Below are 25,957 nucleotides of genomic sequence, written 5' to 3'. Positions count from 1 at the left end.
CATCTGGGGCTGGAGAGATGGCTGAGAGGTTAAGAGCACTGACTGTTCTTCTAGAGGTCCCGAGTTCAATTCCCAGCAACCACATGGTGGCTCACAACCATCTGTAATGAGTTCTGATGCCCTCTTGTGGTGTGTCTGAAGGCAGCTACAGTGTACTCATATAAAATAAATAAATCTTAAACAACAACAATAACACATCTCTAAGGGTTTATATGAAAAACCTCTAACGTGCACAGGAAATGGGGGAAAATTACATCCAGAGTTAGGGGCTAGAGATAAAGGTCTACTACAATTTTAGTCAGTATTGTGTTTGAAGTCTTACCGCAATAAGGCAATAGAAAGAAATGGTACAAACAGAAAATGGCTGAGAGGATAGGTGGACCCCAGAGCCCGCATCCCAGGATTGCTCTTGCTCTTGATGTGCCTTCTTGTTTGCCATTGCTGTGTTCCTCATTGTTCTGACAGGGCGTGATTGGGCAAAGAAAGACCCCTTCTGCCTGTAGTCGGTTATGATTGATTCCTGGGTATTAACCCACCCCATTGGGCAAATTTCCTGCAGACCCACTTTCGTGGATTAATGCTGTTTAGATGAATTAATGATTTTATAGACTTCCTGATTTGATTCAGATAATTTTAGGAACTTATTAGAATAACTGATAGAAAGTATAAGGGAGATGGTTTAAGTTGTTTTGCCAAAAAGATATAATAAAGTTAGAATCCAGAATAAAAAGTGTCCCCTCCTCATAGAATGTAAGTAAAGGCTGCTGAGAAGGAGTCCAGTGAGCTTCCGTACGGTACAGGCACACACTGCATGAGGAAGAAAAATAAGCTGGGAACAAATTAATGACCAAAGACAGCATTCGCTCCAGGTCAGGCCCAAGGACGAGGCCACAGGTGGGCACCATGACAAAGCAAGGCATATATAACTATCGCTTTGAACTTCTATGAGGTCATTTTTTTCTTACATAGAGAACTTTTGTCTGAGACAGTATAAAAGCTGGGAGCAAAAGTAAAGGCGAGTTGGGGCCCCTTTGCTTCATCCACTGATGTGTGGGGTTTTTCTTTTTCTTTCTCCATGGCCCACGTAATTAAGTTTTTCTAATCCCCTGCTGCTATCAGCAGGAGTCAATTGCTATCAGCTCTGGCCCAGAGAGTAAAAGAGATTTAACTGCCAGAAGCCATTAGCTCTGGCCCCAAAGAGCCAAAGAGAGCCAGACTGCCAGGAGCTACCAGCTTTCCAAAAGCAGACTCTCCATCCATTAAACCCTGGTATCAAAGCTGGCTTAACAAAAACCCTAAGCCCTCTACCAGAAAATGCTCAGAACTGATGCTTGAATCTCATCCACATTACAGTGGCATTCTTCATAGACTGAAAAAAGAAATCCTAAAATCCAAATGAATGCACAACCGACCCCAACCAGCCCAGAACACCAGAAGGGAGGGCAGTGCTGGAGGGAGGCATCACAGCCCCGCCCCACCTCCAGTCCCGTCTAGACCTGGACGGACAAAGACTAAGTAGGAGATGCAGGGACAGACCCCCACTGTAACACACACAGGAAACCAGGACACCCACATGTAAAAGAATGAAATACACCTCTACCACTCATCTCCCCCTGTACAAGTTACTTCAGGGTGGAACCAGAGACCTCAGCATAAGACCTGAAACCGGAAGGGAAGAACACTTCAAGATACAGGCCCAAGTACAGACTTTTCTGAGCACTCCAGCAGCAAGAACTGATTAATTGGATTATCTGCAATTAAAAAGCTTTTGTGCAGCAAAAGAAAGCCTACAGGAGTGGGAGAATTTCTGCCTGTTACCAGTCAGATAGAGGATCAATCCCACATCATAAGATTAAATACTCAAAACTACCAAATAATGTCATCATTAAATGAGCAAATATTTCTCAAAAAACCAGGGGCTGGCTAGACAGCTCAGGGACTAAAAGCGCTTGCTGCTTAAGCAGGAAGACCCAAGTCTGGATCCCAACAACCACGGAAAAAGCTAGGGCTGCTGCTGTGCCCTTGGAATCCGCTTGCTGGCTGCCAGCCTCGCTCCAGGTTCCATGAGGAACCCTGAGCTAGAAAGTGACAGAGCAGGACACCCAAGGTCCTACCTCATACCTCTGCAAATGCTCACTGTTGGCATTCCTTCTAGGCTCCGCCCCACAGTTACCTGGCAACACTATAAAGGGCTGCTCGCCCCCTCCTCGATCTCCGGTTTGGTTCTCTTGTTCTTGCCCCTTACCCTCTTCCCCCCTCTCCTCATTCCCCTCCCCATTCTCTCTCCACATGCTCATGGCAGCCTCTACTCATCTACACACACACACACTCCCTACCCCTTACCCCGAAGCCCTGTCCCTCAACTCCCCTTCCCATGCCCTAAATAAGCTCTATTCTGTACTATACCTTCCTGTAGCTGGTACTTCAGGGGAAAGGGATGCCCCAGCATGGGCCCACAGAGGCACCCCCTTCCCCCACACCATACCGCACCTTCAAACATATCCCTGGCTTCTCTTTTCTTCTTATAAAATAACATGCACCTTCACCACAGACAAAAAACAAGGTCCAGCATTCCAGATACCAGGGAAGCTCAATTCAAAGCTACTTTGAGATTCTCTCTCAATTCAGTCACATGGCTATCATTAAAAAATAAATGCTGGTTAGGACTGGGGGGAGGGGAGGGGGAAGACTTTGTGTGAGAACATAAAGGACTGCAGACACCAAATCAGGATGCAAGTTTCCCAGAAGAACTGAAAATAGCTACATAAGACCCAGTTCCACTGCTGCAGTCAGCGGACAACAGATTCCTGTGCCTCCATGTTTGCAGTGACGTCGTATGACTGGATAAGAAAAGTGATGTGTATATAACAAGCAATGAAACGTGTCACTGTAGGGAAAGAGCTTGTACTGAGGATCAGATAAAGGGAAATACAAAGACCCCATTTTTTTCCACGTGGAATCTAGACTCTACTGGGGCAGACCTACACATGTCATGAAAGTAGAAGGTGGGGGTAGGCCAAGAAAAGGAGGCAGGGTGTGGCGGCATGCGCCTTTAATCCTGGCACTCTGGAGGTGTCTGCATGAGTTCCAAGGCGACCAGGAATACACTGTGGGGTGGACAAGGTGGTGTGGGGGGGGGGGCATGACTGAAGTATGATGTACATGCACAAAATGTTACAGTGAAGCCATGATTTAAGAAGAAAATGTCTATGTGACAAAATGGAGCCAAGACCAACAGGTGGCTGCCAGGGTAAAGCCATAAGCACAAATACAAACAAGCGCTGGAGGGCCACCAACTGTCACAAAGGGTCACTTCCACAAGTTACAATAATGCCAAAAGGTACCAACCAAGAGGCTGGAATTTAGACCTTTAAAAGGATATGCTTCATCTGAGTAGTCACAGAGATCTAAAATGACTCACTTCATTCTTAGACACACCTAAGGCCCCCGAGAAACCCGGTCATCCTGAAGAAACCCACCGTGTTCTTCACGAGCCTTCCACAGAGCACCTAGGTGGGCTTGATAGTGTCTTCCCTCCGGGTCCCAAGTGGCTGCCATGAGAGACACTGCTGAACCTCTGATGGTCCACCAGCCAGATCACAGCGCCGCCTCCTGTGAGCCTACAAGGGCTCTGCTCTTCCCCTGGGAAGGCTGAAGCGTTTCAACTAAACATCAGTAGTGTGTCACTTGGCACCCAGCTCTAGGCTCAGACTCACGGAAAACATCTAAGACACCTTAATGTGCCAGAGGGGGTCCTGTTAGGAAAAGTTTAAAAAGATCTCCTTCCTTCAGTAGTGTAGCATCAAAGAAGAATATGTTCCTGTTCTTAGTGCAGGTCTGGTTCCTGGCACCACAGGCCACTTGAAAGCCCTGTGGTGCCTTCTGACTTAATTTACAAATAAAGTCCGCAGGGAATCTTACCACAGAAGAGTGTCTAAGCTTGACTCTATCAAAGCCTCAGCTAGGGTATAGGGTCAGAGAAAAGTCTACATGGAAAAGTGATAAACCGTGCACTGTGGTATATCCACCCAGAGGATACAAAGTGCGCAGAGGCAACAGCTGCCCCTGCTGACCTGAGCCTGGCAGCCAGTGAGTGGCATGGAAGTGCAAGACTTAGGTCTGCTTGAGGGGACCCGTGGTCCTTCACGTGACTCAACAACACACACACTTTCTCCCCTCTCTTTTCTCTCTCTCTCTCATACTCTTAAAATCTCAATTGTCCTTTATACCAAAAAATTCCAGAGAGGAGTGTGTTGCTTCTGGTGGCCCGAGGGAGGGAGGGAGGGAGGGAGGGAGGGAGGGAGGGAGGGAGGGAGGGAGAGAGAGGGGGGGGAACGAGAATGCATGCCCATGTGCTTGTAGCAGATGTCACTGAGTTTAATAGACTTTCAGTGCCTCCAAGTCAGAGACATTCAAGAATTGGATCAGAATTTGAGGTTGCCAGCTCTGGATGCACATCCACCTAGAGATGTCCCTACCCTAGTCCTGTTAGAGTAACTTCTCCATTCTCCATTGCCTGAAGACCTTCTTGTCTGGCCCGTTGTCACACTGCTATTTTTATCTAGTCAGCTGCTATATACAGTTACCAACTGTTCTTCATTTCTCTCAGCTCTGGGGAGAAGGTAGTCTCTTATGTGGGCCTCTAAGCTGCTTGGGCATATAAGTTTTATCCACTGTACAATCTTCCACATTGCACACATGTGACACATGCTCTTAAGTATCTGTTGGCTGACTCAATGTCCTAAGGAGGCATCATAATCTGGTTTTGATCATAAACACGCTGGGCATGGCATCGTCAGCACTGAATAACCACTGTCGAGAGTTCATGATATTCCTGAGGCCAAGACAAGCACCAACTCGGAACACAGCAGACCATCTACCACCATCAGGCAGCCAGGCCCTTCCCAGGCACAGACGCAGCACAGGAGTGTGGAGGGAAATCCACTCTGTGTGGTATTCTTGTAGTTAGTCTATGACTCAAGAGATCTGGACTCGAGCCCTAACTTAAGCTTCAGGCTGGTCTGTGTTGATCCAGCTCAGACCACTCTGGGTTCCTGCCCCAAATGACAATGCATTCCAGAACACAGCTCAGAGACTGTCCTAAGCCTATGAGAAGTGTTCGCACCAACCAGCAAGTTCAACAGACGCTGTCAGTGCCAATTAAAGAGCAAACCAAGACGGGGCTGGAATTTCCCACATGGAGCCTGAGCCATGTGCTGGTGTGTGCCATGCCAGAGGTACCCAGGCTGTCCCTTTTCAGGACCCTGTGCTTCTACCCAGGCCTTGCTACAACTCCTGTGCTGAAGGCCCAAGCTCCATCTTCTTCCTGTTCGGATGTGGTCCTGCAGTTTTCAATACACCCGGTACTCCTGTCTCCAAACTGGGGCTACAGCTTTGCACATCCAGCTGTAGGTATGGGTGGATGTCTGACAGGAAACCTGGAACTCATGTCTGACCCTGAATTCCCGTTCAGCTTAGTAACTGTGCAGGCTCAAGTTTGATTCTTATACCTGCTTAGTTCAGAAGCTTCCTGTCTTCATTTCTTTGTCACTCTTACCTCAGTGTCAGGGACACCTAATGACCTTTGTTTGGTTGACTGGAGTGCTCTTTTTCTGAATAGCCTCCTGGTCAATTTCTCTTTTCCTTCTTCAAGGCATCAGATAGTCTTCTCTCCTCAGTATTCCACCCGATGACCTAATAGGACCTATGCAGTTTTCCCATACTGTTCCAGGATACCTGGGCTAAATTAACCAAGCCACTTCTGTTTCCCCATGAGAGTCACCTCCGTTAGCATTCTACGCAATTTACTTACGTTTTTTATTTCCCGCCTTTATCAGTTTGAGTTCCAATCCCATGTGGGTGAGAGAACTGTCTGAAACTTTTGTGTCCCCGTTTTCCAGAACAGTGTTTGACATATAGTCTGTGCTCGGTGACTGTTTGCTCAATAGATGAATGAAAACTAGAGTCCTAAGATTTCACTGCGTTGTTACATGAAGCCAGCCTGAAAAGTTCTTGAAATAGCTGGAGGAGGACCTTCAGTCGATAGCACTAACCTCAGAGGTTGGCAGTTTGTGCCAACGGGAAGCCTGTGTCAGGGCCAAGCCACTGGCTGGCCTCTTCTTTGTGTACTGAAATCCTTTCCCTGACTACAGGAAAAGGCTCTCTGTTGAGAGGCATACACATACACACAAGCGGTTAACTAAATGTAATTGATTTTCAGGTATCCAGAGGCCAGTCTCATTTTAACCACAAAACTCAAACTTTCCAGCTGTGCCCAGCTGCCTGCAGAGGGAAGGAGGGGTGGGCAGCTACAGAGATGGCCTGGCTGCTCACAGGAGGGCCAGGGCACTTTGAGAGGAAGAGAGCTGTGGGGGGAAATGACAAGGCAGAAAAATGGTGGGGTCCCTAGGAATAGCATGAACTTGGGGTCAGAAAGTTCTCCGAGAGGAGCCAGACAATTGCAGAGAGTCACTTCTGCTCTGCTGCTGGAAAACGGTGCAATTCACAGGTGTGTGTGTGTGTATGTGTGTGTATGTGTGTGTGCACGTACAGTAGAGGAAGATCATGTTTAGTGAATGAACTCTTAGTTCAGCTGACATAAGTTCACTGACTAAGAGTTCAATCACTAAGCATAAGGGACCATATCTTGTTCATGTTGGTGTGAAGAGCGTCCCTGAGCAGGGATTTACCTGTCTGCTTCCCTCTTTTAAATTTTCTCTTTCTCAAGTTCTCTTGTATGCCAGAAGCCACAAGTCATTTAGCAGTCCCCAAGAGCTATCTTTGGGTCAAGACCTATTGTCAGGAGGACCATTTTCTTGCATTAGTTCAAGGGTTGACATTACAAAGACTGATAAGGACACACCATAACTGGCCACAGCTGGCTCCCAAGCCACTCTTGGCCACCTAGACTGTTTGTACCACAGGCATGGGAACGACCATGGAACATCCTTCAGTAAAGATGGAAGACAAGGCCGAAAGTAGGCTGCCACTGTTCTGCCTTGGAAAGAAGAGATAGACATGGACGAATTTTTAAAGAAACTCAGAGGCAAAGGCTTTGGATACAAGTTATGAGCAAATGGTTAGCCAACAAGTAGGAGAACAATGTGTTTATGTTGCTAAAATGAGGACACTAGAAACACCACAGAAGGATATAATCTGAGACTAAAGGATTAGTCTTTTAGAATGAACAGATTCGAGTCCATGACATCTCACCACACTGGCCTCAGCTTTCTGGGTTTGCTGGCAGGGATCTTTGCAGAGTACACTCCACTTGTTCCTAGGCAGCAACTATGGGTTCACAGTCCTTTAGAGGATGTGCTAAGAAACCTGTATAAGGTAGGGACACCTGAGGAGCCTGCGGATTTATGAGATAAGAGGGAAGGAGGCTGCTTTTGGGCTTTCTGTCTTCTTGCTGTCTAGCCACAAACTCTCTATAGTTGGGTCACTTCTGAAAACTTTGAGTTTATGGATAAAGCAGATGTTCCCAGACCAAACCAGGAGTCAGAGGTCATCTAAGGAAAAGGGTTGTCAGCTGATGGCTGGCATGTCTTTGTGGAACAATATTGTCTGCCTGTCAACTTGGTATATGATTAATAGTAATAACAGGAGGAGAGGAACTGGGTGGCACTTCAGATGTTAATAATTAAAAACAATACTAAAAGGGCTTGGCAGTAATGCGGACACCATCTCCCCAGGTGTCCACAGGCTAGCTCTTTCTACTAACAGCACCGCCCTGGCTGAGGAACTGGCAAGGAGACTGTGCTTCGGCGTCAGGCATGGGGGTGGGAGGCTCGGCAGCCTAAATGGAATGAGTCCTCTGGATGACAATCAGATCTTAGTCAGGATAAAAGGACCTTACAGTCAAGGCCCTGAGAGAAGCTGCTGTTGTAGTTACTGAAAACTAATGGCTACCAATTAAGAATCCTCTGATGCCAAGAAAGGGTGTCTTAGTCAGGGTTTCTATAACTGTATAAACATCATGACAAGAAGCAAGTTGGGAAGGAAATGATTTATTCAGCTTACACTTCCACACTTCTGTTCATCACCAAAGGAAGTCAGGACTGGAACTCAAGCAGGTCAGGAAGCCAGAGCAGATGCAGAGGCTATGGAGGGATGTTACTTATTGGCTTGCTTTCTTATAAAACCCAGGACTACCAGCCTAGGAATGGCACCACCCACAGTGGGCCCTCCCCACTTCATCACTAATTGAGAAAATGCCTTACAGCTGGATCTCATGGAGGCATTTCCTCAACTGAAGCTCCTTTCTCTGTGATAACTCCAGCTTGTGTCAAGTTGACACAAAACTAGCCAATCCAGAAGGCATGGAGATACAGTCTGTAAGGGAGATGGGGTCTCTCCATTGTCCAAGCCTTTCTAGACACAGAACCAGCCAGCAGAGGGCATGGAGATACAGTCTGTAAGGAAGAGGGGTCTCTCCATTGTCCAAGCCTTTCTAGGTCTTTTCCAGCACAGCAGCAGCAGCAGCTTCCACTCCGTGCATCCCACACATGGTTTTGTTTATACCTTCCCAGTTATGGGAAATTATTTCCCATTCAGAGTGAGAACCTACATATGAACTGTGGGTGGGTTACTAGGAGAACTTAATAAAGTATTTAATAAAGTACTCATCCGTCATGAAAGATAGTTCCTGTTTGGCAATTCAAGATAAGCTTGCATAGGACTGAAGAGATGGGTCAGCCGTTAGAGCATGTGCTAAATTTGCTGAGGACTAAGTTTGCTTCCTAGCACCCACAATCTGGCAGCTCACTGCAGCCTATAACTCCAGTCTCAGGGCAGCCAATTCCTCTTCTGACCTCTACATGCACATGGTCCACATATGTACATCCAGGCACATACACATACACATTAAATCAACCCTAAGACTCCATACATACTAGGCATGTACTTCCAGGAGTTACACCCCCAAGTGAGTGAAAAATAAAGCCAACCAAACAAAACCCAAACCCTGAAGGGACTGGGAGTGAAATCTTCCAGAAATAAGTCAACTACTTGCCAGTGGATCTCCAAGTGCAAATGTTAAGCAATTCCTGCAGCACACCAGATGTCACCGCTCAATACTGGGCCACTGGGATTGTCCTCTGTGACTGAACACAGCCACTCAGATCTGAAACTAGAGTTGTGGGGCACTGGCTTGCACTGTTTGTTTATAAAGCAAGCAGTGTTGAGGATGGAACCTTAACATACTAAACCAGCTTATTACTGCTGAGTCCTAGGCCCCACCCTTGTTTTTTTAAGACATGATCAGACCTCGTCACCTTTATTGATTGGCCTGGAACCTGTCACTCTCTGGCCTGAGTCCTAGGGTTACAAGTATGTGCAGTATTTTAATACTGGCTTTACATTCTCAGCATGTGTATTTTTAGGGTGTGTGTGTCTATTTACTAAAGTTACTTGAAAGAACATTATTAAATAACAAACTCATATTTGTACTATAACACAGAGATATAGTTTTTTTTTTTAAAGTGGTTTTACAGCTTTGGAAAATACTACCATTGCCTTAGCTCTTAAAACAGAGTGCCTACATCACTCAGGTAAATAAACATTCAGAGCCACGTCAAAGCCATTATCCCATGACTTGCTAATGTAGGTTGAACACAGAGCATCAGCCGCTTCACGGTGGTTTATGCCTGCAATCAAGTAGGTGCCGCGGCAGACTGTTTTCATATTCTATTTGCAAATCAGACACTGTATCTGAATTTTAAGAGCGTTTGCAATTTTCTTCAGGCCCATACAACAGATTCTTCTTAAAAAATGCATCCCAGCCTCTGGATTCTTCACATTAATGGCTGCCTGGTCTATCTGTGGTTAAACACTAGTCTTTATTTCATGGTATGACTGGGCTCTTTATATATATATATATATATTTGGTTCCCTTTACACATACGTGTGTGTATATATATACACAGTTCCCGTTGGAGAGGCCGGAGGTATTGTATTCCCCTTGTAGCTGGAGTCACAGGTGGTCATGAACCACCTAATATGGAATCTGCATTTTCTAAGAGAGTGGCACTTGCTTCTTTACCATCTCTGTAGGCCCAACCTGTGATACTGTAAAACTGATTCAAACAGGAAACTGTTAACAGAGGCATTGTCTGTGTAGAGAAACCAAGAGCCCCCATCCGGGAAGCCAGAAGTCTCCTGTGCCTGGCTTTCACCAAAAGGGAGAGCTGGCTTGTCCTCACAATTCTCCTTAAGTCCCCTTTCCCTGGGGAGATCCAAAGTTGCTCACCAAGGTCACTCTGCCTTCTCAGGATAAGGTAGGTGACTTTCTCAGAGGTAAAATTATGCCTAGGCTCGTCTTCATCCTGAGACCCTGGTTTCGTTCCTCTCCCCTTTCTTAGTGATTTCATCCTTCTGGTCTTGAATGAACGAACAGGGAGAGGAAAAGCGTACGGGTAGGCTGAGACCCAGCTGGGCTATGCATGCCACTGGCGGCGGCTCCTGCTGCTGGTTTTCACACGATGGGAGAAGAGCAATGAACCCAGTTCCAGATGTCAGTCATGGTGTGCCTGCCCACTCGCCTCTCAGACACTGGCTCAGGAAGGTCAGTTCTAGATGGAACGAGTGGTGTCCGACGTGCCCTCTATACCTCCACTCACACTCTGGTTCACGAGGGAAGACCAAGCCTGGCTGGCAATTGTGGTGTTTACGTGCCCACTCACCCCTCCGCACACTCACCTTCATGAACACAATGGCAGCTGGTGCCACACACAGCCGCTCACACTTAGATGCGGTGTCACGGTCATCAAAGCCCCCCAACGTCCTCTCACATTCTCTTACCACTTTTCCTTTGCACAGTCTCTCCCACTCTCTCCCACTCTGCTCACTTCTAAGGAAACAGGATCATACACACCAGGCCCTTCGTGGCCAAGGCTGGGGTTCCCATGGCGACCCCCTCCACTGTAGCAGACCTGCAGACCAGAGTGACAGCTGGCTGAGAAGGCCCTGTGAGGCTGATCACACAGACAGAGGGCCGACCGGAGTAGAGTATGAGATCCAACAGACAGAAAGAAGCTTGTGAGGCAGGACTGGAAGACAGCAGGCAGCCAGGCTCAGCAACCGGCATGGCAAAGCCTAGCAGAACCCATCCCTGCCAACACCACTGAGCCAAGTCCTGAGCTCATTTGAATGGCTTCTGTCCCAAACCTGAGTCACTGGGGATTCGGTGGACGTCTGTGTTCACACTGTATGCATTTCAAAAAACAAACTGCTTGATGCTGTCATGGAAAACCTGGATCTTTGCATTCTACAGTTTCAGTATGGATTACATCCAGGTCACAACCTACGGAAGACAGCTGGCAAAAGCCAGCCCTGCTGGCCAGCTACCCAGCTTTTGTAACGAGTCCCAGAGGGATTGGAACCCATGTGTGCTGCTGGCTCTGCCAAGTCCCAGACTTGCTCTCCTCTAGTGCACACCAGTCTGAGGTTTCTGCGGCCGGGGGAGTCTGAGCAGCCACCTGCAGTCAAGACTCAAGTGTGGAAGCTGCCTCCAGGAAGAAAAAGTATAAGGACGTGTACGTGTGGGAAAGAGGAAGAGTATCTGCTCTTTTGTGCTTCTTGGAACCGTGATGGAAGACCCAACTGTCCAAGGCCTCAGGACGGCTCTGCACCTGTGCCGGACAGCCTCACCCCAGGCAGGCAGTCAAGGAACCAGAGAGCAGTACCAGGCAGAAAATACAGGACTTGAAGATAATATGGCCAACTACAATGGCTTATAAAAGGTATCCAACCCCTTAGAATGCAAAAGCATCCTAAAGTTTGGTGGCAAGAAAGCAGCAACATTTTCACGATCACCACAGAGCTAACACCATCTCCCAGACGCCAAACACCATGTTTGTCATGCTAGTAAACTAACATAACCCTCAAACGCCTTTACCATGATTAGATTCGTTTACAAGTGGGCAGACTTGGAGCTTAGAGAAATGGGCTTAGTTGACCAATGTTTCTCAGGCCTTCTGAGGTAAGGCCTAACTCCAGTGATGGCCAGAGGTGACTGCTTAACACCAAGGCTTCTGTGTGAGGGTAGAGATGTCCAGTTTCCTGGCTGTCGATAGGTCAGGCCTTGAAACAAATCCTACTATTTCAGTTATCTGGACTTGATGCTTTAAAAGTTAACAGGTAAGAAATTTCTACTGAGGCGATAGTATCTTTCACACGTAACTCTAACGCCAAAATACCACTATTTAAAATGTTTTGTTTTGAGCGAGGGTCTTGATACATAGCCCAGGCTGGACTTGAACTTAAGATCCTTCTGCCTCCCTCTCCCAAATGCTCAGGTTACATACAGTTCAGTTTGTATTTCTATATAAGCCTGTGGAATATTTATTTTTTTTAAATTAGGTATGCCTCAGGAATATGCTTATGTCATCTCGTAATTTTACATCCTGTCACTTTTTAAAGTGTCATTTTTCCATGGAGCAAGAAGCAATACTAACACTTACCCCAGTGTTAGTATTATACAGCTCTAGGAAGAGCTTCTTTGCATCCAGGTAAACAGACCACAAGGGGGCGTAGTAGAGGAACACTCCAGGCAGCCACTCATGCGTTGAGGGTGGGTAGGACAGCCGCTAGCAAAGAGAAGGACCGTCACCATCTCCACACTGGTGTGGCTACTTTTGTAGCCAAATGTTCCAGGCCTAGGCCTACAGGGGCCTAGGGCCTGGTGTGGACCTCAATCCCGGGAGAAGGAACTTAGTAGCCCTTTTAGCAGACATGGGCACACGGGAAGAGTAAGCCCCTGATCTTTATCATCACTTCGCTGAGGTGTGCTTGAGCCCAGCTGTGGACAAAGCAGCCAGCCTTTTCTGTATTGCAGAGCTTCACCTTAAACCCACAGCCTCTAGAGAGCAGACTTGGAGTCGGGAGGGCCGTTTGCCTCTTGCCGATTGAAAACTGTGAGTAACCTCAGAATTTCTGAAATGTGCCCAAGTCACAGGGATGGACAGAAAACTCAAATTTACTCAAATTTCTTTAGGAAGATCAGACTTTTGTAACTATCCTCTCTAGCAGGCTGCCCATGAGGTAGGGGTGTGTGTGTGTGTGTATCCTCTTCAACTCTTCTCAAATGATCTATGAAGAGAGATAAGTCAGAAAAATTCACGGTCAAGGATATACAATGAACTCTGCAAAAAAAAAAAAAAACGTTTGCTTGCCAATTAGGAGAAACAGCAAACAAGAGTTCGTTGGGCTAACATCCTCAGGGATAGGGTTTGCTGGAATGGTCCTTCTTAAAAACCCATACACATGCTGAATGTGACAGCCTAGTGCCTGTAATGCCAGCAACCTGGAAGCTGAGGCAGGAGGCTTCCCATGTGTTCAAGGGAAGAAAAAGAAACATAAAAACAAAAGAAGCTGCACCGGAACAGTCTTCAAAAATATAAAGATAAAGACCAAAAGATAAAGGACGTCTCTACTTTGTATCCAAAGACTACAAAAGATGTGCTGGAGCCAGACTGCTCCCCCACCCCACACCCCAACTGTTTTGTGTTTGTTTGCAAGAAGGTAGATGTTTCTGAGAGCTTCTCAGGGAAGGAAGAGCTCCTAGAAAGACACACCAGGAGTCTCTGGCAGAGCAGCTTTCAAACAGGCTATTTAAAACACTTTGGTAACACTTGACAAATGTTTTAAGAAAGACACCTGAGGCAATGTGTCAGAGGAGAAGAAAGCTGACCAAAAACAAAACAAAACAAAACAAAAAAAAAAACAACACCCTCTGCCTTTAAGGACTCTGGGAGGTGAAACACCAAGGATCTAGGCTTCAGATTTCACAAGTGAATCTAAAGGACCAAGAGCTGCACGGTATTAGAAGCCTAAGATGAAAACACACACTGAGGTGACATTACATTCCAGCCTCCCCATTTTGCACAGAGTGGTGGGATGACACTCGTCAGTCCCAAAGTGAACCTGCTAGTGTGCAGCAAAGCTAAAAGATGGACGCCTGGTCTAGCAGATTCTGTGAGTGTCTACATCTCCCTGGCCACTCTTGGCGCAGCTGATCCTCTCTGATAAATGAGTGCCCAAAGACTGTCACATGGAGAATAACCCCATGGAGGCATCTCAGGCTGTAGGGCAGGGCGTGTCCTCTCTCTCTCTCTCTCTCTCTCCTTACCCCATCCTCAGTCACAGCATACAGTGCCCCCTAAGGTTGGAGAAACAGAAAAAAACAAAACAAAACAAAACAAAACAAAAAGCCGATAGCTTATCAGCTGTTTGAGAAAAGCCTGCCATTTGATCTGTGTATTTGGAAGCAGCCCCCACTGAGCTCACAACTTTGCTGGGAGGCTGTGCAGAGTCAGTTCCCTTAAGCTCAGTGGCTTCCCACCACCTGATAAGGGGGCTCAGCGGTCTCCACTGATGAAGGGCCCAGGCCCTGCTTCTGCAGTGCTGAGAGGGAACCACCTGGGCTCTTTAGCAGGGCTGTGGGAGATTCCTGCTCCTCCCACTGCAGCTGAAACTAAGAGTGCCCTGTTTAGAACAGGAGTGCTCCCCCTGTTCAGTCTACCCCTGGGAGATGTGTTCTAACTCAACTGCACAGAGGCAGTTCCTTCAGCCTTGGCTAACTGCTGTTGTCTTGGGTCAGGGTCCACCTTTCAACCCTGTGGGGGAACCTAGGTAGTGAGGGTCCACAGACCTTTCCTTGAAGCCTTCCCTCCAGGATCACTGTCAAGCACTCAAGACTTCCCACTCATTTCCAACAAGCTCATTCTCGAGAAATACCCAAAGTGGTAGTTAGCTCGCATCTTCTGATCTGACTGCACAGAACCTTCTGTCAGGCTCTAGGAGACAGTAAGTGGAGCATTATTAAACACAGAGCAGCTGATGCTAATCCCTTCCCGGGAGGCTGGTGTCCTCCCAGCCCAAAGCTGAACTCACCAAGGTGGGAGGGCAACCTTTCTGGCTCTAACCAAACACAAGCTCCAGGACAATGTCTTCCCGTGTTAGCAGAGTTCTTGCTGCAGTTAGAACCAGCTCTGAGCAAACTCCTCAGATATATGTCCTAACCACACGCGCTTGGTTGAAAGCACAGTTTTAAAGAGAAAAGCAAAAAGTAGTACAGTTACTCAAACAACTCAGACCCAGAGAATGAGCAAGGAGGAGTGGCTTGCAATGCCAGATCGCAAGCCTGGGTCTTACTGTTGAGACCAGAGGAACGGGATCTTGGCCAGCCCTCTTCAACAGATGCAAGCAGTAAGTGCCAGGAGTCCCGAGCTTCGGCCCCTCCGGCTCCTCCGCATACCCCAGCACTCACCTGCGATTCCCTGTAGGAGCCCGCAGACGTTGAAAATGCTTTTCCTCATGATGCTTTGCACGCACATGGTGAAGACGGACACCAAGGCCACTACGCAGAGAATGAAGATCCCCACGGCCAGGAAAATAGCGGTAGCCTGCCAGAAGCCGCTGGCTATCTCCCCGAAGCTCTTGGCGTAGGTCCCGCACAGTGTGTCCCGAGAGACTTGCTGCATGGCAGGGGTACGGATGCAGAGGATGCCCAGGTAGTGGGGCTCCGAGTTCATGCCTGCCTGCTCATCGCCACTGCCGCTGCGGGTCTTGGCTTTCCCGATCAGCCAGTCGGCGCTCATGAAGGCAACGAGCTCAGCAAAGGCCACCACGATACTCAGGAGGGTCCAGAGCATCGAGCGGCAGGTGACAATGACATGACACATATTGATGTTCACGGTGGGAAAGCGAGGCTGGAGTCCACTGGGTCAATCCAGAAAGACAGCTGTAAGTAGCGAGGAGGTCCGGGAAGGAAGTCTCGGCGAGGGTCGCTCAGTCCGGTCCGAGGCAGCAGAAGCAGTGAGGTCTGGATCCCGGGCTGTCGGCATTCAGACTGAGTGCTGAGTCCCAGCGGCCAGCAGCCTCACCTATGTCCAGAGAGGAGGAGGGTGAGCGGCTGGCCAGGCCCCGCCCCGCCCCGCGCCACCCCCACCCGGGACGCCCGCCACCTTCCCGCCCACCTTCCCGCGCTCAGCTCCTAGCCAGATGGCCCCGGGCGTTTTCTGGATGCCATTGTTCCTCATTTTTTGAGGCAGCACTGAGTGGCAGGCGGTGGGGAACCTTATCAGGCTCCCGACAGCCCTCTGCCACTCGCTACCTGGGACACTACCCCAGCAGCCAACCGTTACGGAGAGATGCAGGCACGGCCCGCAGAGAACTTTGTCAACGCCCTGACTGCCTGCTCCCTGGAGAGTTTGTGAGGCAGTGGCCACTGCTGTGCTTGCACATATGCCAAGTTTCTCTAAAACACCGACAGTTCTGGCTATTGAACAGGAGAGAGTAAAAAAAAAATCTTCAACTGCCTGGAAATCAAATTACCAGCAAAGTATTTGGTTCCTAGCTGAGTAAAGGATGAGAGGGGAAATGATCTCGGGAGAAAGAATAAACAAGACATTGCTGCCCAAACGCATTTCCCATGTGCGCCTCACATTATTTTAGAGAAGTTAATTTATGTGAGTTAAACACTTTTTAAAAAGCCTTAAGGAGGTCATGACTTGAGAACATTATTCAAAACGGTACACTGAGGACCATTAACTAGGTGTCATTACAGCTGGGTCCACTTGTTGACAACATAAAGTTGTCCTTGAATTCATCTCTTGAATTGTCCCGATTCATCTCCAGTCCCTTGGCCTGAGCCTTCATTCACCCCAGGTCTGGGACTCAACATGCTCATTGTTTCCGAGTTCACAGAGAACTCATTCTGCTCCTGAGGACACATGACTTCATGACCAGAGGACTCTGCCCCAGTGGCTTACCCCTCCTTCTTAGCCTGAACCCTTCTCCTCCCTCCATCAGGGGTTGGCACTGCGGGTCTGCGGCCTCAGCTCTCTGTCCCCTCTCCAAGGTCATTCAGGATCATGCAGCTCCTATCTGACATCTGGGCATGTGGCCCTGCTCTGAATGATTCCATCTCATTAACCGAGGTCATATCAACGCCATGGGAACTACAAAGAGCCCCTTGAAATGCTGGGCTTGGGTGAGGCAGGCGGGCAACCGTGGAAGAGGGAGGCAAATATGAAAATAGCAAAGTCCAGTATCAACGCTTAAAATGGCGGTCGGTGTACCACACACCAGCACTCTGCCTGCTGGCTGACACTGCAGTGAGCGGTGACTGTACGCATCACATGAAACATGTATCTCAATTGCATCACAATAGTCACATGGGATGTGATTGGGACACAGTCTGTATAATACTAACACCACATGTGTGTGGGCTGCCAGGCTGTGTTACACTTGATTAAGGGGGGAGGTCATGTGTTCGGATTCCCTCAGATCTGGTTCTAGAGCCAGGCAAGTCCACCGCTGCCTGGATAAATAACTTCTCAGTGTGTCTCCATCTACAACCTACACAGAGACTGTCCCTCATGTCATAAGCCTGCTAAAGCACTGTGTACAGCACTGGTTTCAGCAGGTATAGTCGCATGTGGACCTCATTCTACACTGTCTACACTCGACTTCCAAATCCAACTGGAGAGAAGAGATTAGCACTAAGCACAAACACGGGTGTCACTACCAAGCACCTCACAACCAACAACCGAGAAACAGAAAAGCCTTCTGAGAAACAATCATTTCACAGGCATTGTCTATAATGTAAAGGATCTGCTGGAAGAGACCTGGGAAGGAGGCAGGAGGGCTCCCTGGAGGCGGCAGCTGCCCTTTCTGATACAAGTAGAGAGACCTCTGGAGAGCCCTCCCCCAGCTGATTAAAAAACCAACTTGCTGTCCCTTCCAGCCCAGGCCCTCCCTTGTCTCTCTTCTATTTAAAGTGGCTTTTCAGACTATATCTATTTGTCCCCTTGCTGATCTGCAGGGCTCTGTCATGCTCTTTCCCCATGGCAGTGCAGAGTGTCAGCTCTGCTCTCAGTGAGGAGTGTGATGAGGTTGTGGTCTCTGAAGAGAAAGAAAGGCTGTGAGAAACTTCAGGCCTTGGGGTTGGTAAATGCTTCACACCAAAAGCAAGGCAAGGTTATTTAGGGATCCACACGCTTGATCTTACAAAATACGGCACTTTCCCGGTCTGGACCCAAAGAACACTTCCCTCCCTGCAAACAAAGTCCTGTGTTCATAACAGAATGGTGTAACTGCCATAATTTTGAACCAGGAGATAAGGCGCATGGTTTCCCAGCAAGTTCCTGCTACATCAGGGGACTGTCATGTTATTCTAGGCTGACTAACTAACAAGGCAGCTTCCCCAGATGGGAGCAAAGTCAGGGTAGCTGGACAAGGGAAAATCCTGGGGACGCAGCAGGGGGCTTGACTAGGCTGTGTTCTGAGAAGTGTCCCCATTTGGCTAAAGGCACTGAAAGGCAGGCACCTGCTGAGACAACCTCCCAGTGTCAAAGGGGAAAGAGATCTTCATTATAGATCTGTTAACCACAGGGGCCCTGGGCTCAGCACTCCTCAGCAGGTACTCTCTCCTCTGTTAACTGCCATTTCAGCCCCCACACACCCTCATAAACCACCTGGAAAAAAAGCCAATAAATTCATCTCCAGTCAGGACACCTGATCTTACTGTCACAGGCACAGTGACTGTGGGTCACCTGGAGAGCCTGTTACAGAAAATGCTACAAAATTGTCATGAAGGCCCACATGAAAAGCTGCTGGGAAGAGGAAGGGAGACATAAAAAGAGAATGGCACCAGATCAAGGCCCCATCATCCAGACAGGGAGCAAGGAGGAGGTCACCATGGTAAATACCGTTCACAAGCTCTAACTGTGCAAGAGAGCTGTGCAGAGCTAGGTGTGTGTGTGCACCTTAGAATAGAAGGCCTCCATCTTCTCCAAGTTCCTATTGTCAGAAGAATCAGGCGGGGCCTGCTGGACAGATTCTTAGATTACTGGAACTGATACCCAGGAACAAAGTTCATCTCTACTCTGAAGGTAGAGCTGGAGGTGTCAATCAACACTGCCTCCCACCCTACCCTCCCAGCTTGGCAAAGAGGCTGATGAAAATGAGGCAAGGTCAGGGTCCTTACTCACCTTGCACCTTATTATTATATTACAATAATGTCGAACACGGATGTAAATAGTCAAGAATAGGCAAGGAACAGCTAGCTGTAAACCCAACACCAGATTCAACATTTTTTTGCTAACATTCTCCCTTATTTTTTCCTATCCTATGTATGTAAAGCATGCATACACTTTTTCTTTGAGCCATCTGCAAATGATGTGTCTAATAATTTATCCTTAAATGCTTTAGCACAGACCTCCTAAAATAAGGGCATTTCCTCGCATAGCTACAAGACAATCAATGCACTCAAGAAAACAGCCTATTCATATCCAACGCCTCATCCACACTTTGCCAAGCCTGCTCCATTTTTAGTTTGTTTTCCCTTCTTAAAGTTGTGACTCCATTGAGGCTCGTGAATTGCATTTGGTTAGTTTCTAGATAAGGGCTGTCTGTCTTTCCTCCCTAACTACCCACCCACTCCCACGTCCCCTGAAGACGCTAGGACAGTCATCTTACTGAGTACCCAACCACCTGGGGTTTTTGACTCTTTCTTCTAGTCACTTACGTTTGTTTTCCACTGTCTGTGTCACAGAGATGGATGCTCACTGCAAGTTCAGTGTGCGCATTTCCCATGAGCATCTTTTGGAGGTGATGCGTTTAATCCCCGTTGCTTATCTGGGAGGGCATTACTCAGACCTCAGGACCAGCACAACTTTATGCATATCCATTTCACATAAACTCAGACACACACAACAAGCACACTGTGCCCAGGGTTCTCTCTAGCTGATATGGAACTCCAATCCTTAAAAAGATGTGGGAGATGGCTCCTCGGGTTTGAGAGAGCCCTCGCTCGGCGAGTCCTGTGGCTGAGGTTGGGAAGTTCTAGTCTAAGAGATGCCACTTTGAAGCTAGGAGGGAGGTGTCTTCTCAGCAATGAGATCTGACTCTCCTTGTAACACAATCGTGTTTTGTTGATAACCTATACAAATTTAAAAAGATCAGCAGACTGAAGAAGGGAGATAAACTCCAAGTGGGGAATTTACTTGAATGGAGAAGACACTTGCTATACAGAGAAAAGCTTTCCTGTAACCAGGAAGGTCATAGCTTAACATCAGCCTGGAGACCCCAGGCCATCCAGAGAATCTACTGGAAAAGGACAAACTTGGTGTCCTCTGACATTGCTCTCTGGCCCTCAGCAAGCAATACCACACTGGGAGAAGGGCATACATACCACATGACAGGGTGGTGCAGTGCTTTTCAAAGCTTCATACACAGACCTCAGACCAGCTCAGTTCTGCCAATCAAAAGCTGTGGTCTCAGACAGGCTGTTTGTATTTAGCCTCTGCACGTCTGGCTTCCTCATCCCCCAGAATAGAACAGTGCCCTGCTCCCCACGGCTGCAGCGAGGAATAAGATGTGGGCATCTGGACAATGACCAGCACATCATCCAAGCCACAGAGCCAGCTATTACTCACTGCTACCATGGGATTAGCATAACGCTTGGGGCACAGGGAGTACTCACAAATAGCAGCTTGGGTGGGTAGCGATCCCTTTGTTCCACATCCTACTGAGGCTACAGGGTTCCCCAGTATCCAGTTCTGTGATACGACCAGAGGATGATGAAAAGAAAAAACTCTAGAAAGTGGCAAAGGAAGGCGAGGACTGACAGATCACTGGGGCAAAAGGAAGAGGCCCCAGGTCAGAGCTCTGGTAAAATGGATGGCCCAGTCTTAGCTGAGGAACCTGCTTAGCGCAGACTCTGTAAGGATGCTCCCGGCTCCAGCTTTGGTCTCTGAGGGACTGAAGATGGATGGGTCCTGTGACCTAACTTGAGGCACCAATCACTCCCAGCTTTATAGAAAAGAAATACCATGTAGGTTTCAAAGCACAAAGCTTAGGTAATTTACACTGAAAATACCAAAAGGATGCTTTTCTGCTGGTAAACTCCAAGTATGGAAGAATAAAATATTAAATTAACAATATAAGCTCCAAACATCAGTCAATTTACTACCTTGATTTAGGGGGAGCACATCTAATGTACTTCGGACAAACTATTTGTTTCTTGGCCCATTTCTTCATTATTGCCATCTCCCCTAGACACAAGAACCCCCAAAAGGCTTAGCAAAATGGCCTTTATCCTCCAGGTCTTCTGTAAGCATGAGACAGTTGGATAAAACCAACTGCATGTGATTTTGCTTCTGAAAGTGAAGAAGACCCTCCTCTACCTTGAAGGACAGTCCCTGGCTCCTGCAGGGAGGTGCTGGGGGGACCTGCATCTCTAACCAGCGCCCACATTCTGTCTTAGTTTATGAAGACAAAGGGGTGTGACCCAGTGTGATCAGGACACAGCCAGCGGCCAGCCACCTGTTCTCTGTCCAACTCAGGATAGCTCCTAAGTTAATGGGAACAAGGGATTCCATCCGCAGAGCAGCTGTTCTCCAGCAAATCCTGGGACAGCGAGGGACTTCCCTGATCCCTGGGGACCTTTCCCCACAAGCACAAGCACAGCACAGCCTCCATCTCTAAGGCCAATGGCTGCTGTTGTCTGCAGATCTTAAAAGATACGACCAGAGGTGGCTTCTCAAGTTCTTGCTCTGATGGCCCCATAAAACATACAGGTTACAGAAAAATGGGTGTCCTGACTGTTGAAGGGTCAAATGGCCCAGCCAGTGCTGTGTTCTTTGAGCTGAAGGTGCTCAGCACCTACCTCCTTTGGGCCAATGAAGTTTTTCAGCCCCTAGGACAAGCATCTCTTCCTCCATCTCTGATCCTCTGCAAAGAAGCTGACGCTGGGGTTCTCATCTTGCCTGGGGTGACTGTGCCCCACCCACCTACCCAGAGCTGTGATGTGTGCCAATGTCTAGATTCACTACTGCCTGTCACATCTTTTGTGAGAGAGGTGTATAGGCTACATGTTCTCAAGAACCACAGATGCTATCAGGTGTCTTACAAGGACAATAAAGAGTTGTCCTGTTCAGATGCCAGAGGTCTAGACCTAGAGAAGCCTCGCTTTGATAGCTTCCTACAATTTGACATGTATAGGGGTATTTAAAATAGATTTCTACCGTCGCCATACTGCATGTCAGTGGTATCCCCTGTTCGACAACCTGGATAGACACAATGTGTTTTTAGTTGGGTTTCTGAGTTTTTTAAAAAGTCCCTGCTAGTCAGGCAGTGGTGGCACACGCCTTTAATCCTAGCACTTGGGAGGCAGAGGCAGGCAGATTTCTGAGTTCGAGGCCAGCTTGGTTTACAGAGTGAGTTCCAGGACAGCCAGGGCTATACAGAGAAACCCTGTCTCGGAAAAAAAAAAAAGTCCCTGCTAGTCTGTTTGTTTGAGAAACGGGTTGGCAAGAGGGTAGAAACCAGACAGGACTGTCAAGGACCAGGGCTATGCACCCCGCTTCTGCTTTCCCTGGGTCACACATTAGAGTTAGCTTTTGTTTTCAGTAATCACTATTCTGCAAATGGAAAAATGGAGCTTCCCCCATGCCAAGCATGGGTCATACTCCAATAATCCCAGCACTCAGGAGACTGAGACAGAAGATAATGAACCTGAGACCACTCCAGACATGGACGGACGGATAGACAGACACACAGACACACACAGGTGTTCCTAGGTCTATCATGGAAGATCACCTGCATATTTTAAACTTCCTCTTCTCTTTTCTACATCTGCCCATTTAAACTCTTAAGAAGGTAGCTCTTCCTCAGGGGTTTGGCTGCTGTGTCTGTCAGAGAGCAGAAGTGACTGAGCCAACCAGCCTTCCTGGCAGATATTTGGGCATGACTGGGCTAGGGGCCTCTGCACTGCTTCTATGGGCCCAAAGCTACTTTTGGTTTGTTAATGAAGTGAAAAGTTATTTCCCAGAGTTGCCTTTCGAATGCCCTCATTTTATATCATTTTAAACCATAGGTAGTTTTCTAATTAATAATGTATTCTGTGTCGGGTCTGGGTCCTAATGAGGGCCCAGGTGTCATTCCAGGATCAATAGGAAAGAAACAGAAAAAAAAAAAAAAAGGTCACAAGGACAGGGAGAGCGAGAACTCAGGGATCAACTCTGGGGCACAGCAGAGGGGATGCTCCATGCACCCCGTTCAAGCTGCTGCAGTCCAGAGCACATGATCCCAAGAGAGCAGACCAGTGGCTCTTCTAAGGGACAGCGGGGCATCTCTGTGCCCAGAGAACCCTGACATCATCTGCACAGCAACTGCAGGCTCTTCTGACCCCTGCTGTGTACAGGCAGAAAGAAATCCCACTTGCTCAGCCACAATGCCATCAGCCAGGGCCTGCCCAGTCACTTCACAAGCCCCAAACAAGGTAAGCAGAGAGGACTGTGCCATCTGTTGTTGCTGAGACGCTCACACAACTCCAGCGAATAGCAGAAAATCTAAGGATCAACTAGAACAAGAGCCGCTCCCACAGAAGATGACATTGTTGTCTTATGAAGTCCCAAATCTCCTGGGCACTGCATTTTCCCACCCCACTGACTGCATGGCTTTGCCCTTCTAACTTGAGGCACCAATCACTCCCAGCTATAGAGCTTACCAGCTTTCCCTTCCCTTTGCTGTGTCATCAGAGAGCCCTCCACTGCTGTGTCCCTTACAATTCAAGTCAAGGGAACAGCCACTCTCTATGAACTCTCGATGGTCACAAAACCAAACCTCGGCTGTACCCAGTGCTGAGATTTCAGGACCACAGCAAACGCCTTGACAGTCTGCCTGTCCTTCCATTCACCATTCTTCTGAGAGCTATTATCATCAGTGGATCACAGTTATAGGTACCTCCTGGCCCTGCAGTCAGGGCTATGACTAAGAAGCTGGCTTCTCGAACTCACAGGTAGGGGGCTGTGTGCTGGTCTCAAGGGCAAAAACCCCTCCCCTAGAGCAGCTCCAAAGACATCTCAGGGACCCATCTGGTACCAGGTGTCAGCATGGAACAAAACTGTAGGGCGTCCCAGAGGCTAGCCTCCAACATGAGCAGGCCAAGTCTTTCTAAGTATTGGGGACAACTGGGACAACTAACCGGGGGAGGTAAGAAGCCATCAAGGGCAGCAGCAAAGACAACTTAGATTACACAATGGGGAGACAGCCATAGGGCAGCATTCAAGAGAGTGACAAGCTGAGCCCGGGTAGGGATTAACTATGGCCACATGCCCCACGTCTCTACCTCCATCATAAAATCCTATCAATCCCTCTGAGAGGACAGCATCTGAGAGGTGTCTTCCATATGGTGACTTCATCAGTGTGATGGTTTGTATATCCTTGGACCAGGGAGTGGCACCATTTGAAGGTGTGGCCTTGTTGGAATAGGTGTGACCTGGTTGGAATGGGTGTGTCATTGTAGGTGTGGGTATAAGATCCTCACCCTAGTTGCCTGGAAGTCAGTCTTCCACTAGCAGCCTTTGGATGAAGTCATAGAACTCTCAGCTCCTCCTGCGTCATGCCTGACTGGATACTGCCATGTTCCCTCTTTGATGATAATGGACTGAACCTCTGAACTTGTAAGCCAGCCCCAATTAAATGTTGTTTTTTATAAGACTTGCCTTGGTCATGGTGTCTGTTTACAGCAGTAAAACCCTAACTAAGACAATCAGCTTACAAGGTTACTACACTGCCAACAACTTTAGTCTGGCCATTGTCTCCCCTTATACAGTCCTCTGTTTGCTTATGACAGTAACCTGATATAACTTTATCAGCTCAACACTACTAATAGAGAAAATGTTAGTTTGGATGCAAGCACAGATCCTTAAAAATTCTTCTCTTCCATCATCACTGCCGGACACAGGACAAAAGCCAGCTGAAGTAGTTAATGTGCGGCACAGCGTTAGGGCCCAGGTCCCTGGTGGCCATGAAAGAGGTCACAGGCATGAAAGAAATAGGCAGAAGTCTCTCTCTAAAGTAGTAAAGAAGGCCAGTGGTAGAGGCACTCGCCAGCCAGCACTTGGGAGACAGAGGCAGGTGGATCAAGGCCAGCCCGGTCTACAGAGTGAGTTCTAGGACAGCCAGGGCTACACAAAGAAACCCTGTCTCAAAAAACCAAAAGCAGAGTAGGGGGAAGGGAGAGTGGTAAAGAGGACAGACCCACAGCCATGACCCACAACTTCCAGTGGAAAGACCAGTTCACCCCAGCAGTTTCCTGGAAGGCAGAGGCAGCAGCAGCCTTCAACACAGCAGAGTCCTCAACCTGGGCCCCAGTAAAGTGAACATGCCAAACGTACCCCAGCGCCACCAGCCTCGCTGAGGTCACTTACAAACCCTGTGTGGGGGAGCACGTTCCTAATCATCAGCAAATAGGACCGGATGATGTAAGACACCCATATCCTTAAGGCCCCAGAGCTTAACAGATTTACTTAGGGACAATGCTAGTGGGTATTTACTTTTTCTTTAAAAAAAAAAAAACAACCGACCTTTGATTCTCTGTCTGAGGTCACTTCTGTTTCTCACCAGAAGGACAGAGCAGTAGTAGACTATGACAAAGTCACAGGCTAATGTCTAGTCTCAGCTCAGTTCCTGCTTCTAAGCATATAGCTGAAATGTTGTCTCTCCTTTACTTCTCATTAATATGGGCACCAGCTTTTTATCTCCAACAACACAAACTCCAGCCTCAGATCCGAGAGGCCTGCCTCGTAAGTCTCCACTGCCAAGGTCCAGCAAGCTCTGTGAAGTTTTGAAAAGAGCCCTCATCTTATGTGCTGAACACACGTGCAATAAAGAACAACACACATAGGGAGGTGTTTACATCTGAGGCCCGGTGCGCTTAGTTATGTACTGAAAGTCTCCTCTCGGCTAGTTCATTTCTGTCAGAGATTTAACACCAATAAAAACAATTCAGTGATCAGGTATAATGATATGGATGGAGATGCCATATTGGAATCTATGAGATATGCTCATTAAAATATATAGAACTATTCTAGGATGACAACTACATATATACAAATATTTGTGATGTACAGATGTATAAATATCATCCACACCTAGCTTATTAAAC

At 47.9% G+C, this 25,957-nt stretch overlaps 1 protein-coding gene and 1 long non-coding RNA gene across 10 annotated transcripts in view; both read right to left on the bottom strand.

Moving 5' to 3' along the window:
* The window catches only part of Lhfpl2 (lipoma HMGIC fusion partner-like 2), a 138,259-nt gene that overhangs the window by 5,504 nt on the left and 106,798 nt on the right, over positions 1-25,957 (bottom strand). For 6 of the 9 annotated variants that reach the window (XM_011244639.3, XM_011244640.2, NM_172589.2 and 3 more), the window contains one exon: positions 15,269-15,884. The exons of 2 other annotated variants lie outside the window; for them this stretch is intronic. In XM_011244639.3, the coding sequence (XP_011242941.1) occupies positions 15,269-15,683 (415 nt within the window). In that variant the 5' untranslated portion in view covers positions 15,684-15,884. Of the gene's footprint in view, positions 1-15,268; positions 15,885-15,977; positions 16,149-25,957 lie in introns of those variants that run through there. One more of the 9 variants, XM_011244643.3, reaches the window with a different exon arrangement.
* On the bottom strand, positions 305-15,261 carry LOC115488151. The gene is made up of 2 exons (XR_003950582.1): positions 14,893-15,261; positions 305-14,795 (listed from the first exon to the last, which is right to left on the bottom strand). It is a non-coding gene; the product is annotated as an uncharacterized LOC115488151 (long non-coding RNA).

Source organism: Mus musculus, chromosome 13, assembly GCF_000001635.26.
Source record: "Mus musculus strain C57BL/6J chromosome 13, GRCm38.p6 C57BL/6J".
NCBI lineage: Eukaryota > Metazoa > Chordata > Mammalia > Rodentia > Muridae > Mus > Mus musculus.
Note: the sequence above shows the minus strand (reverse complement) of the source record. Positions and strands in the feature narration are given on the sequence as shown.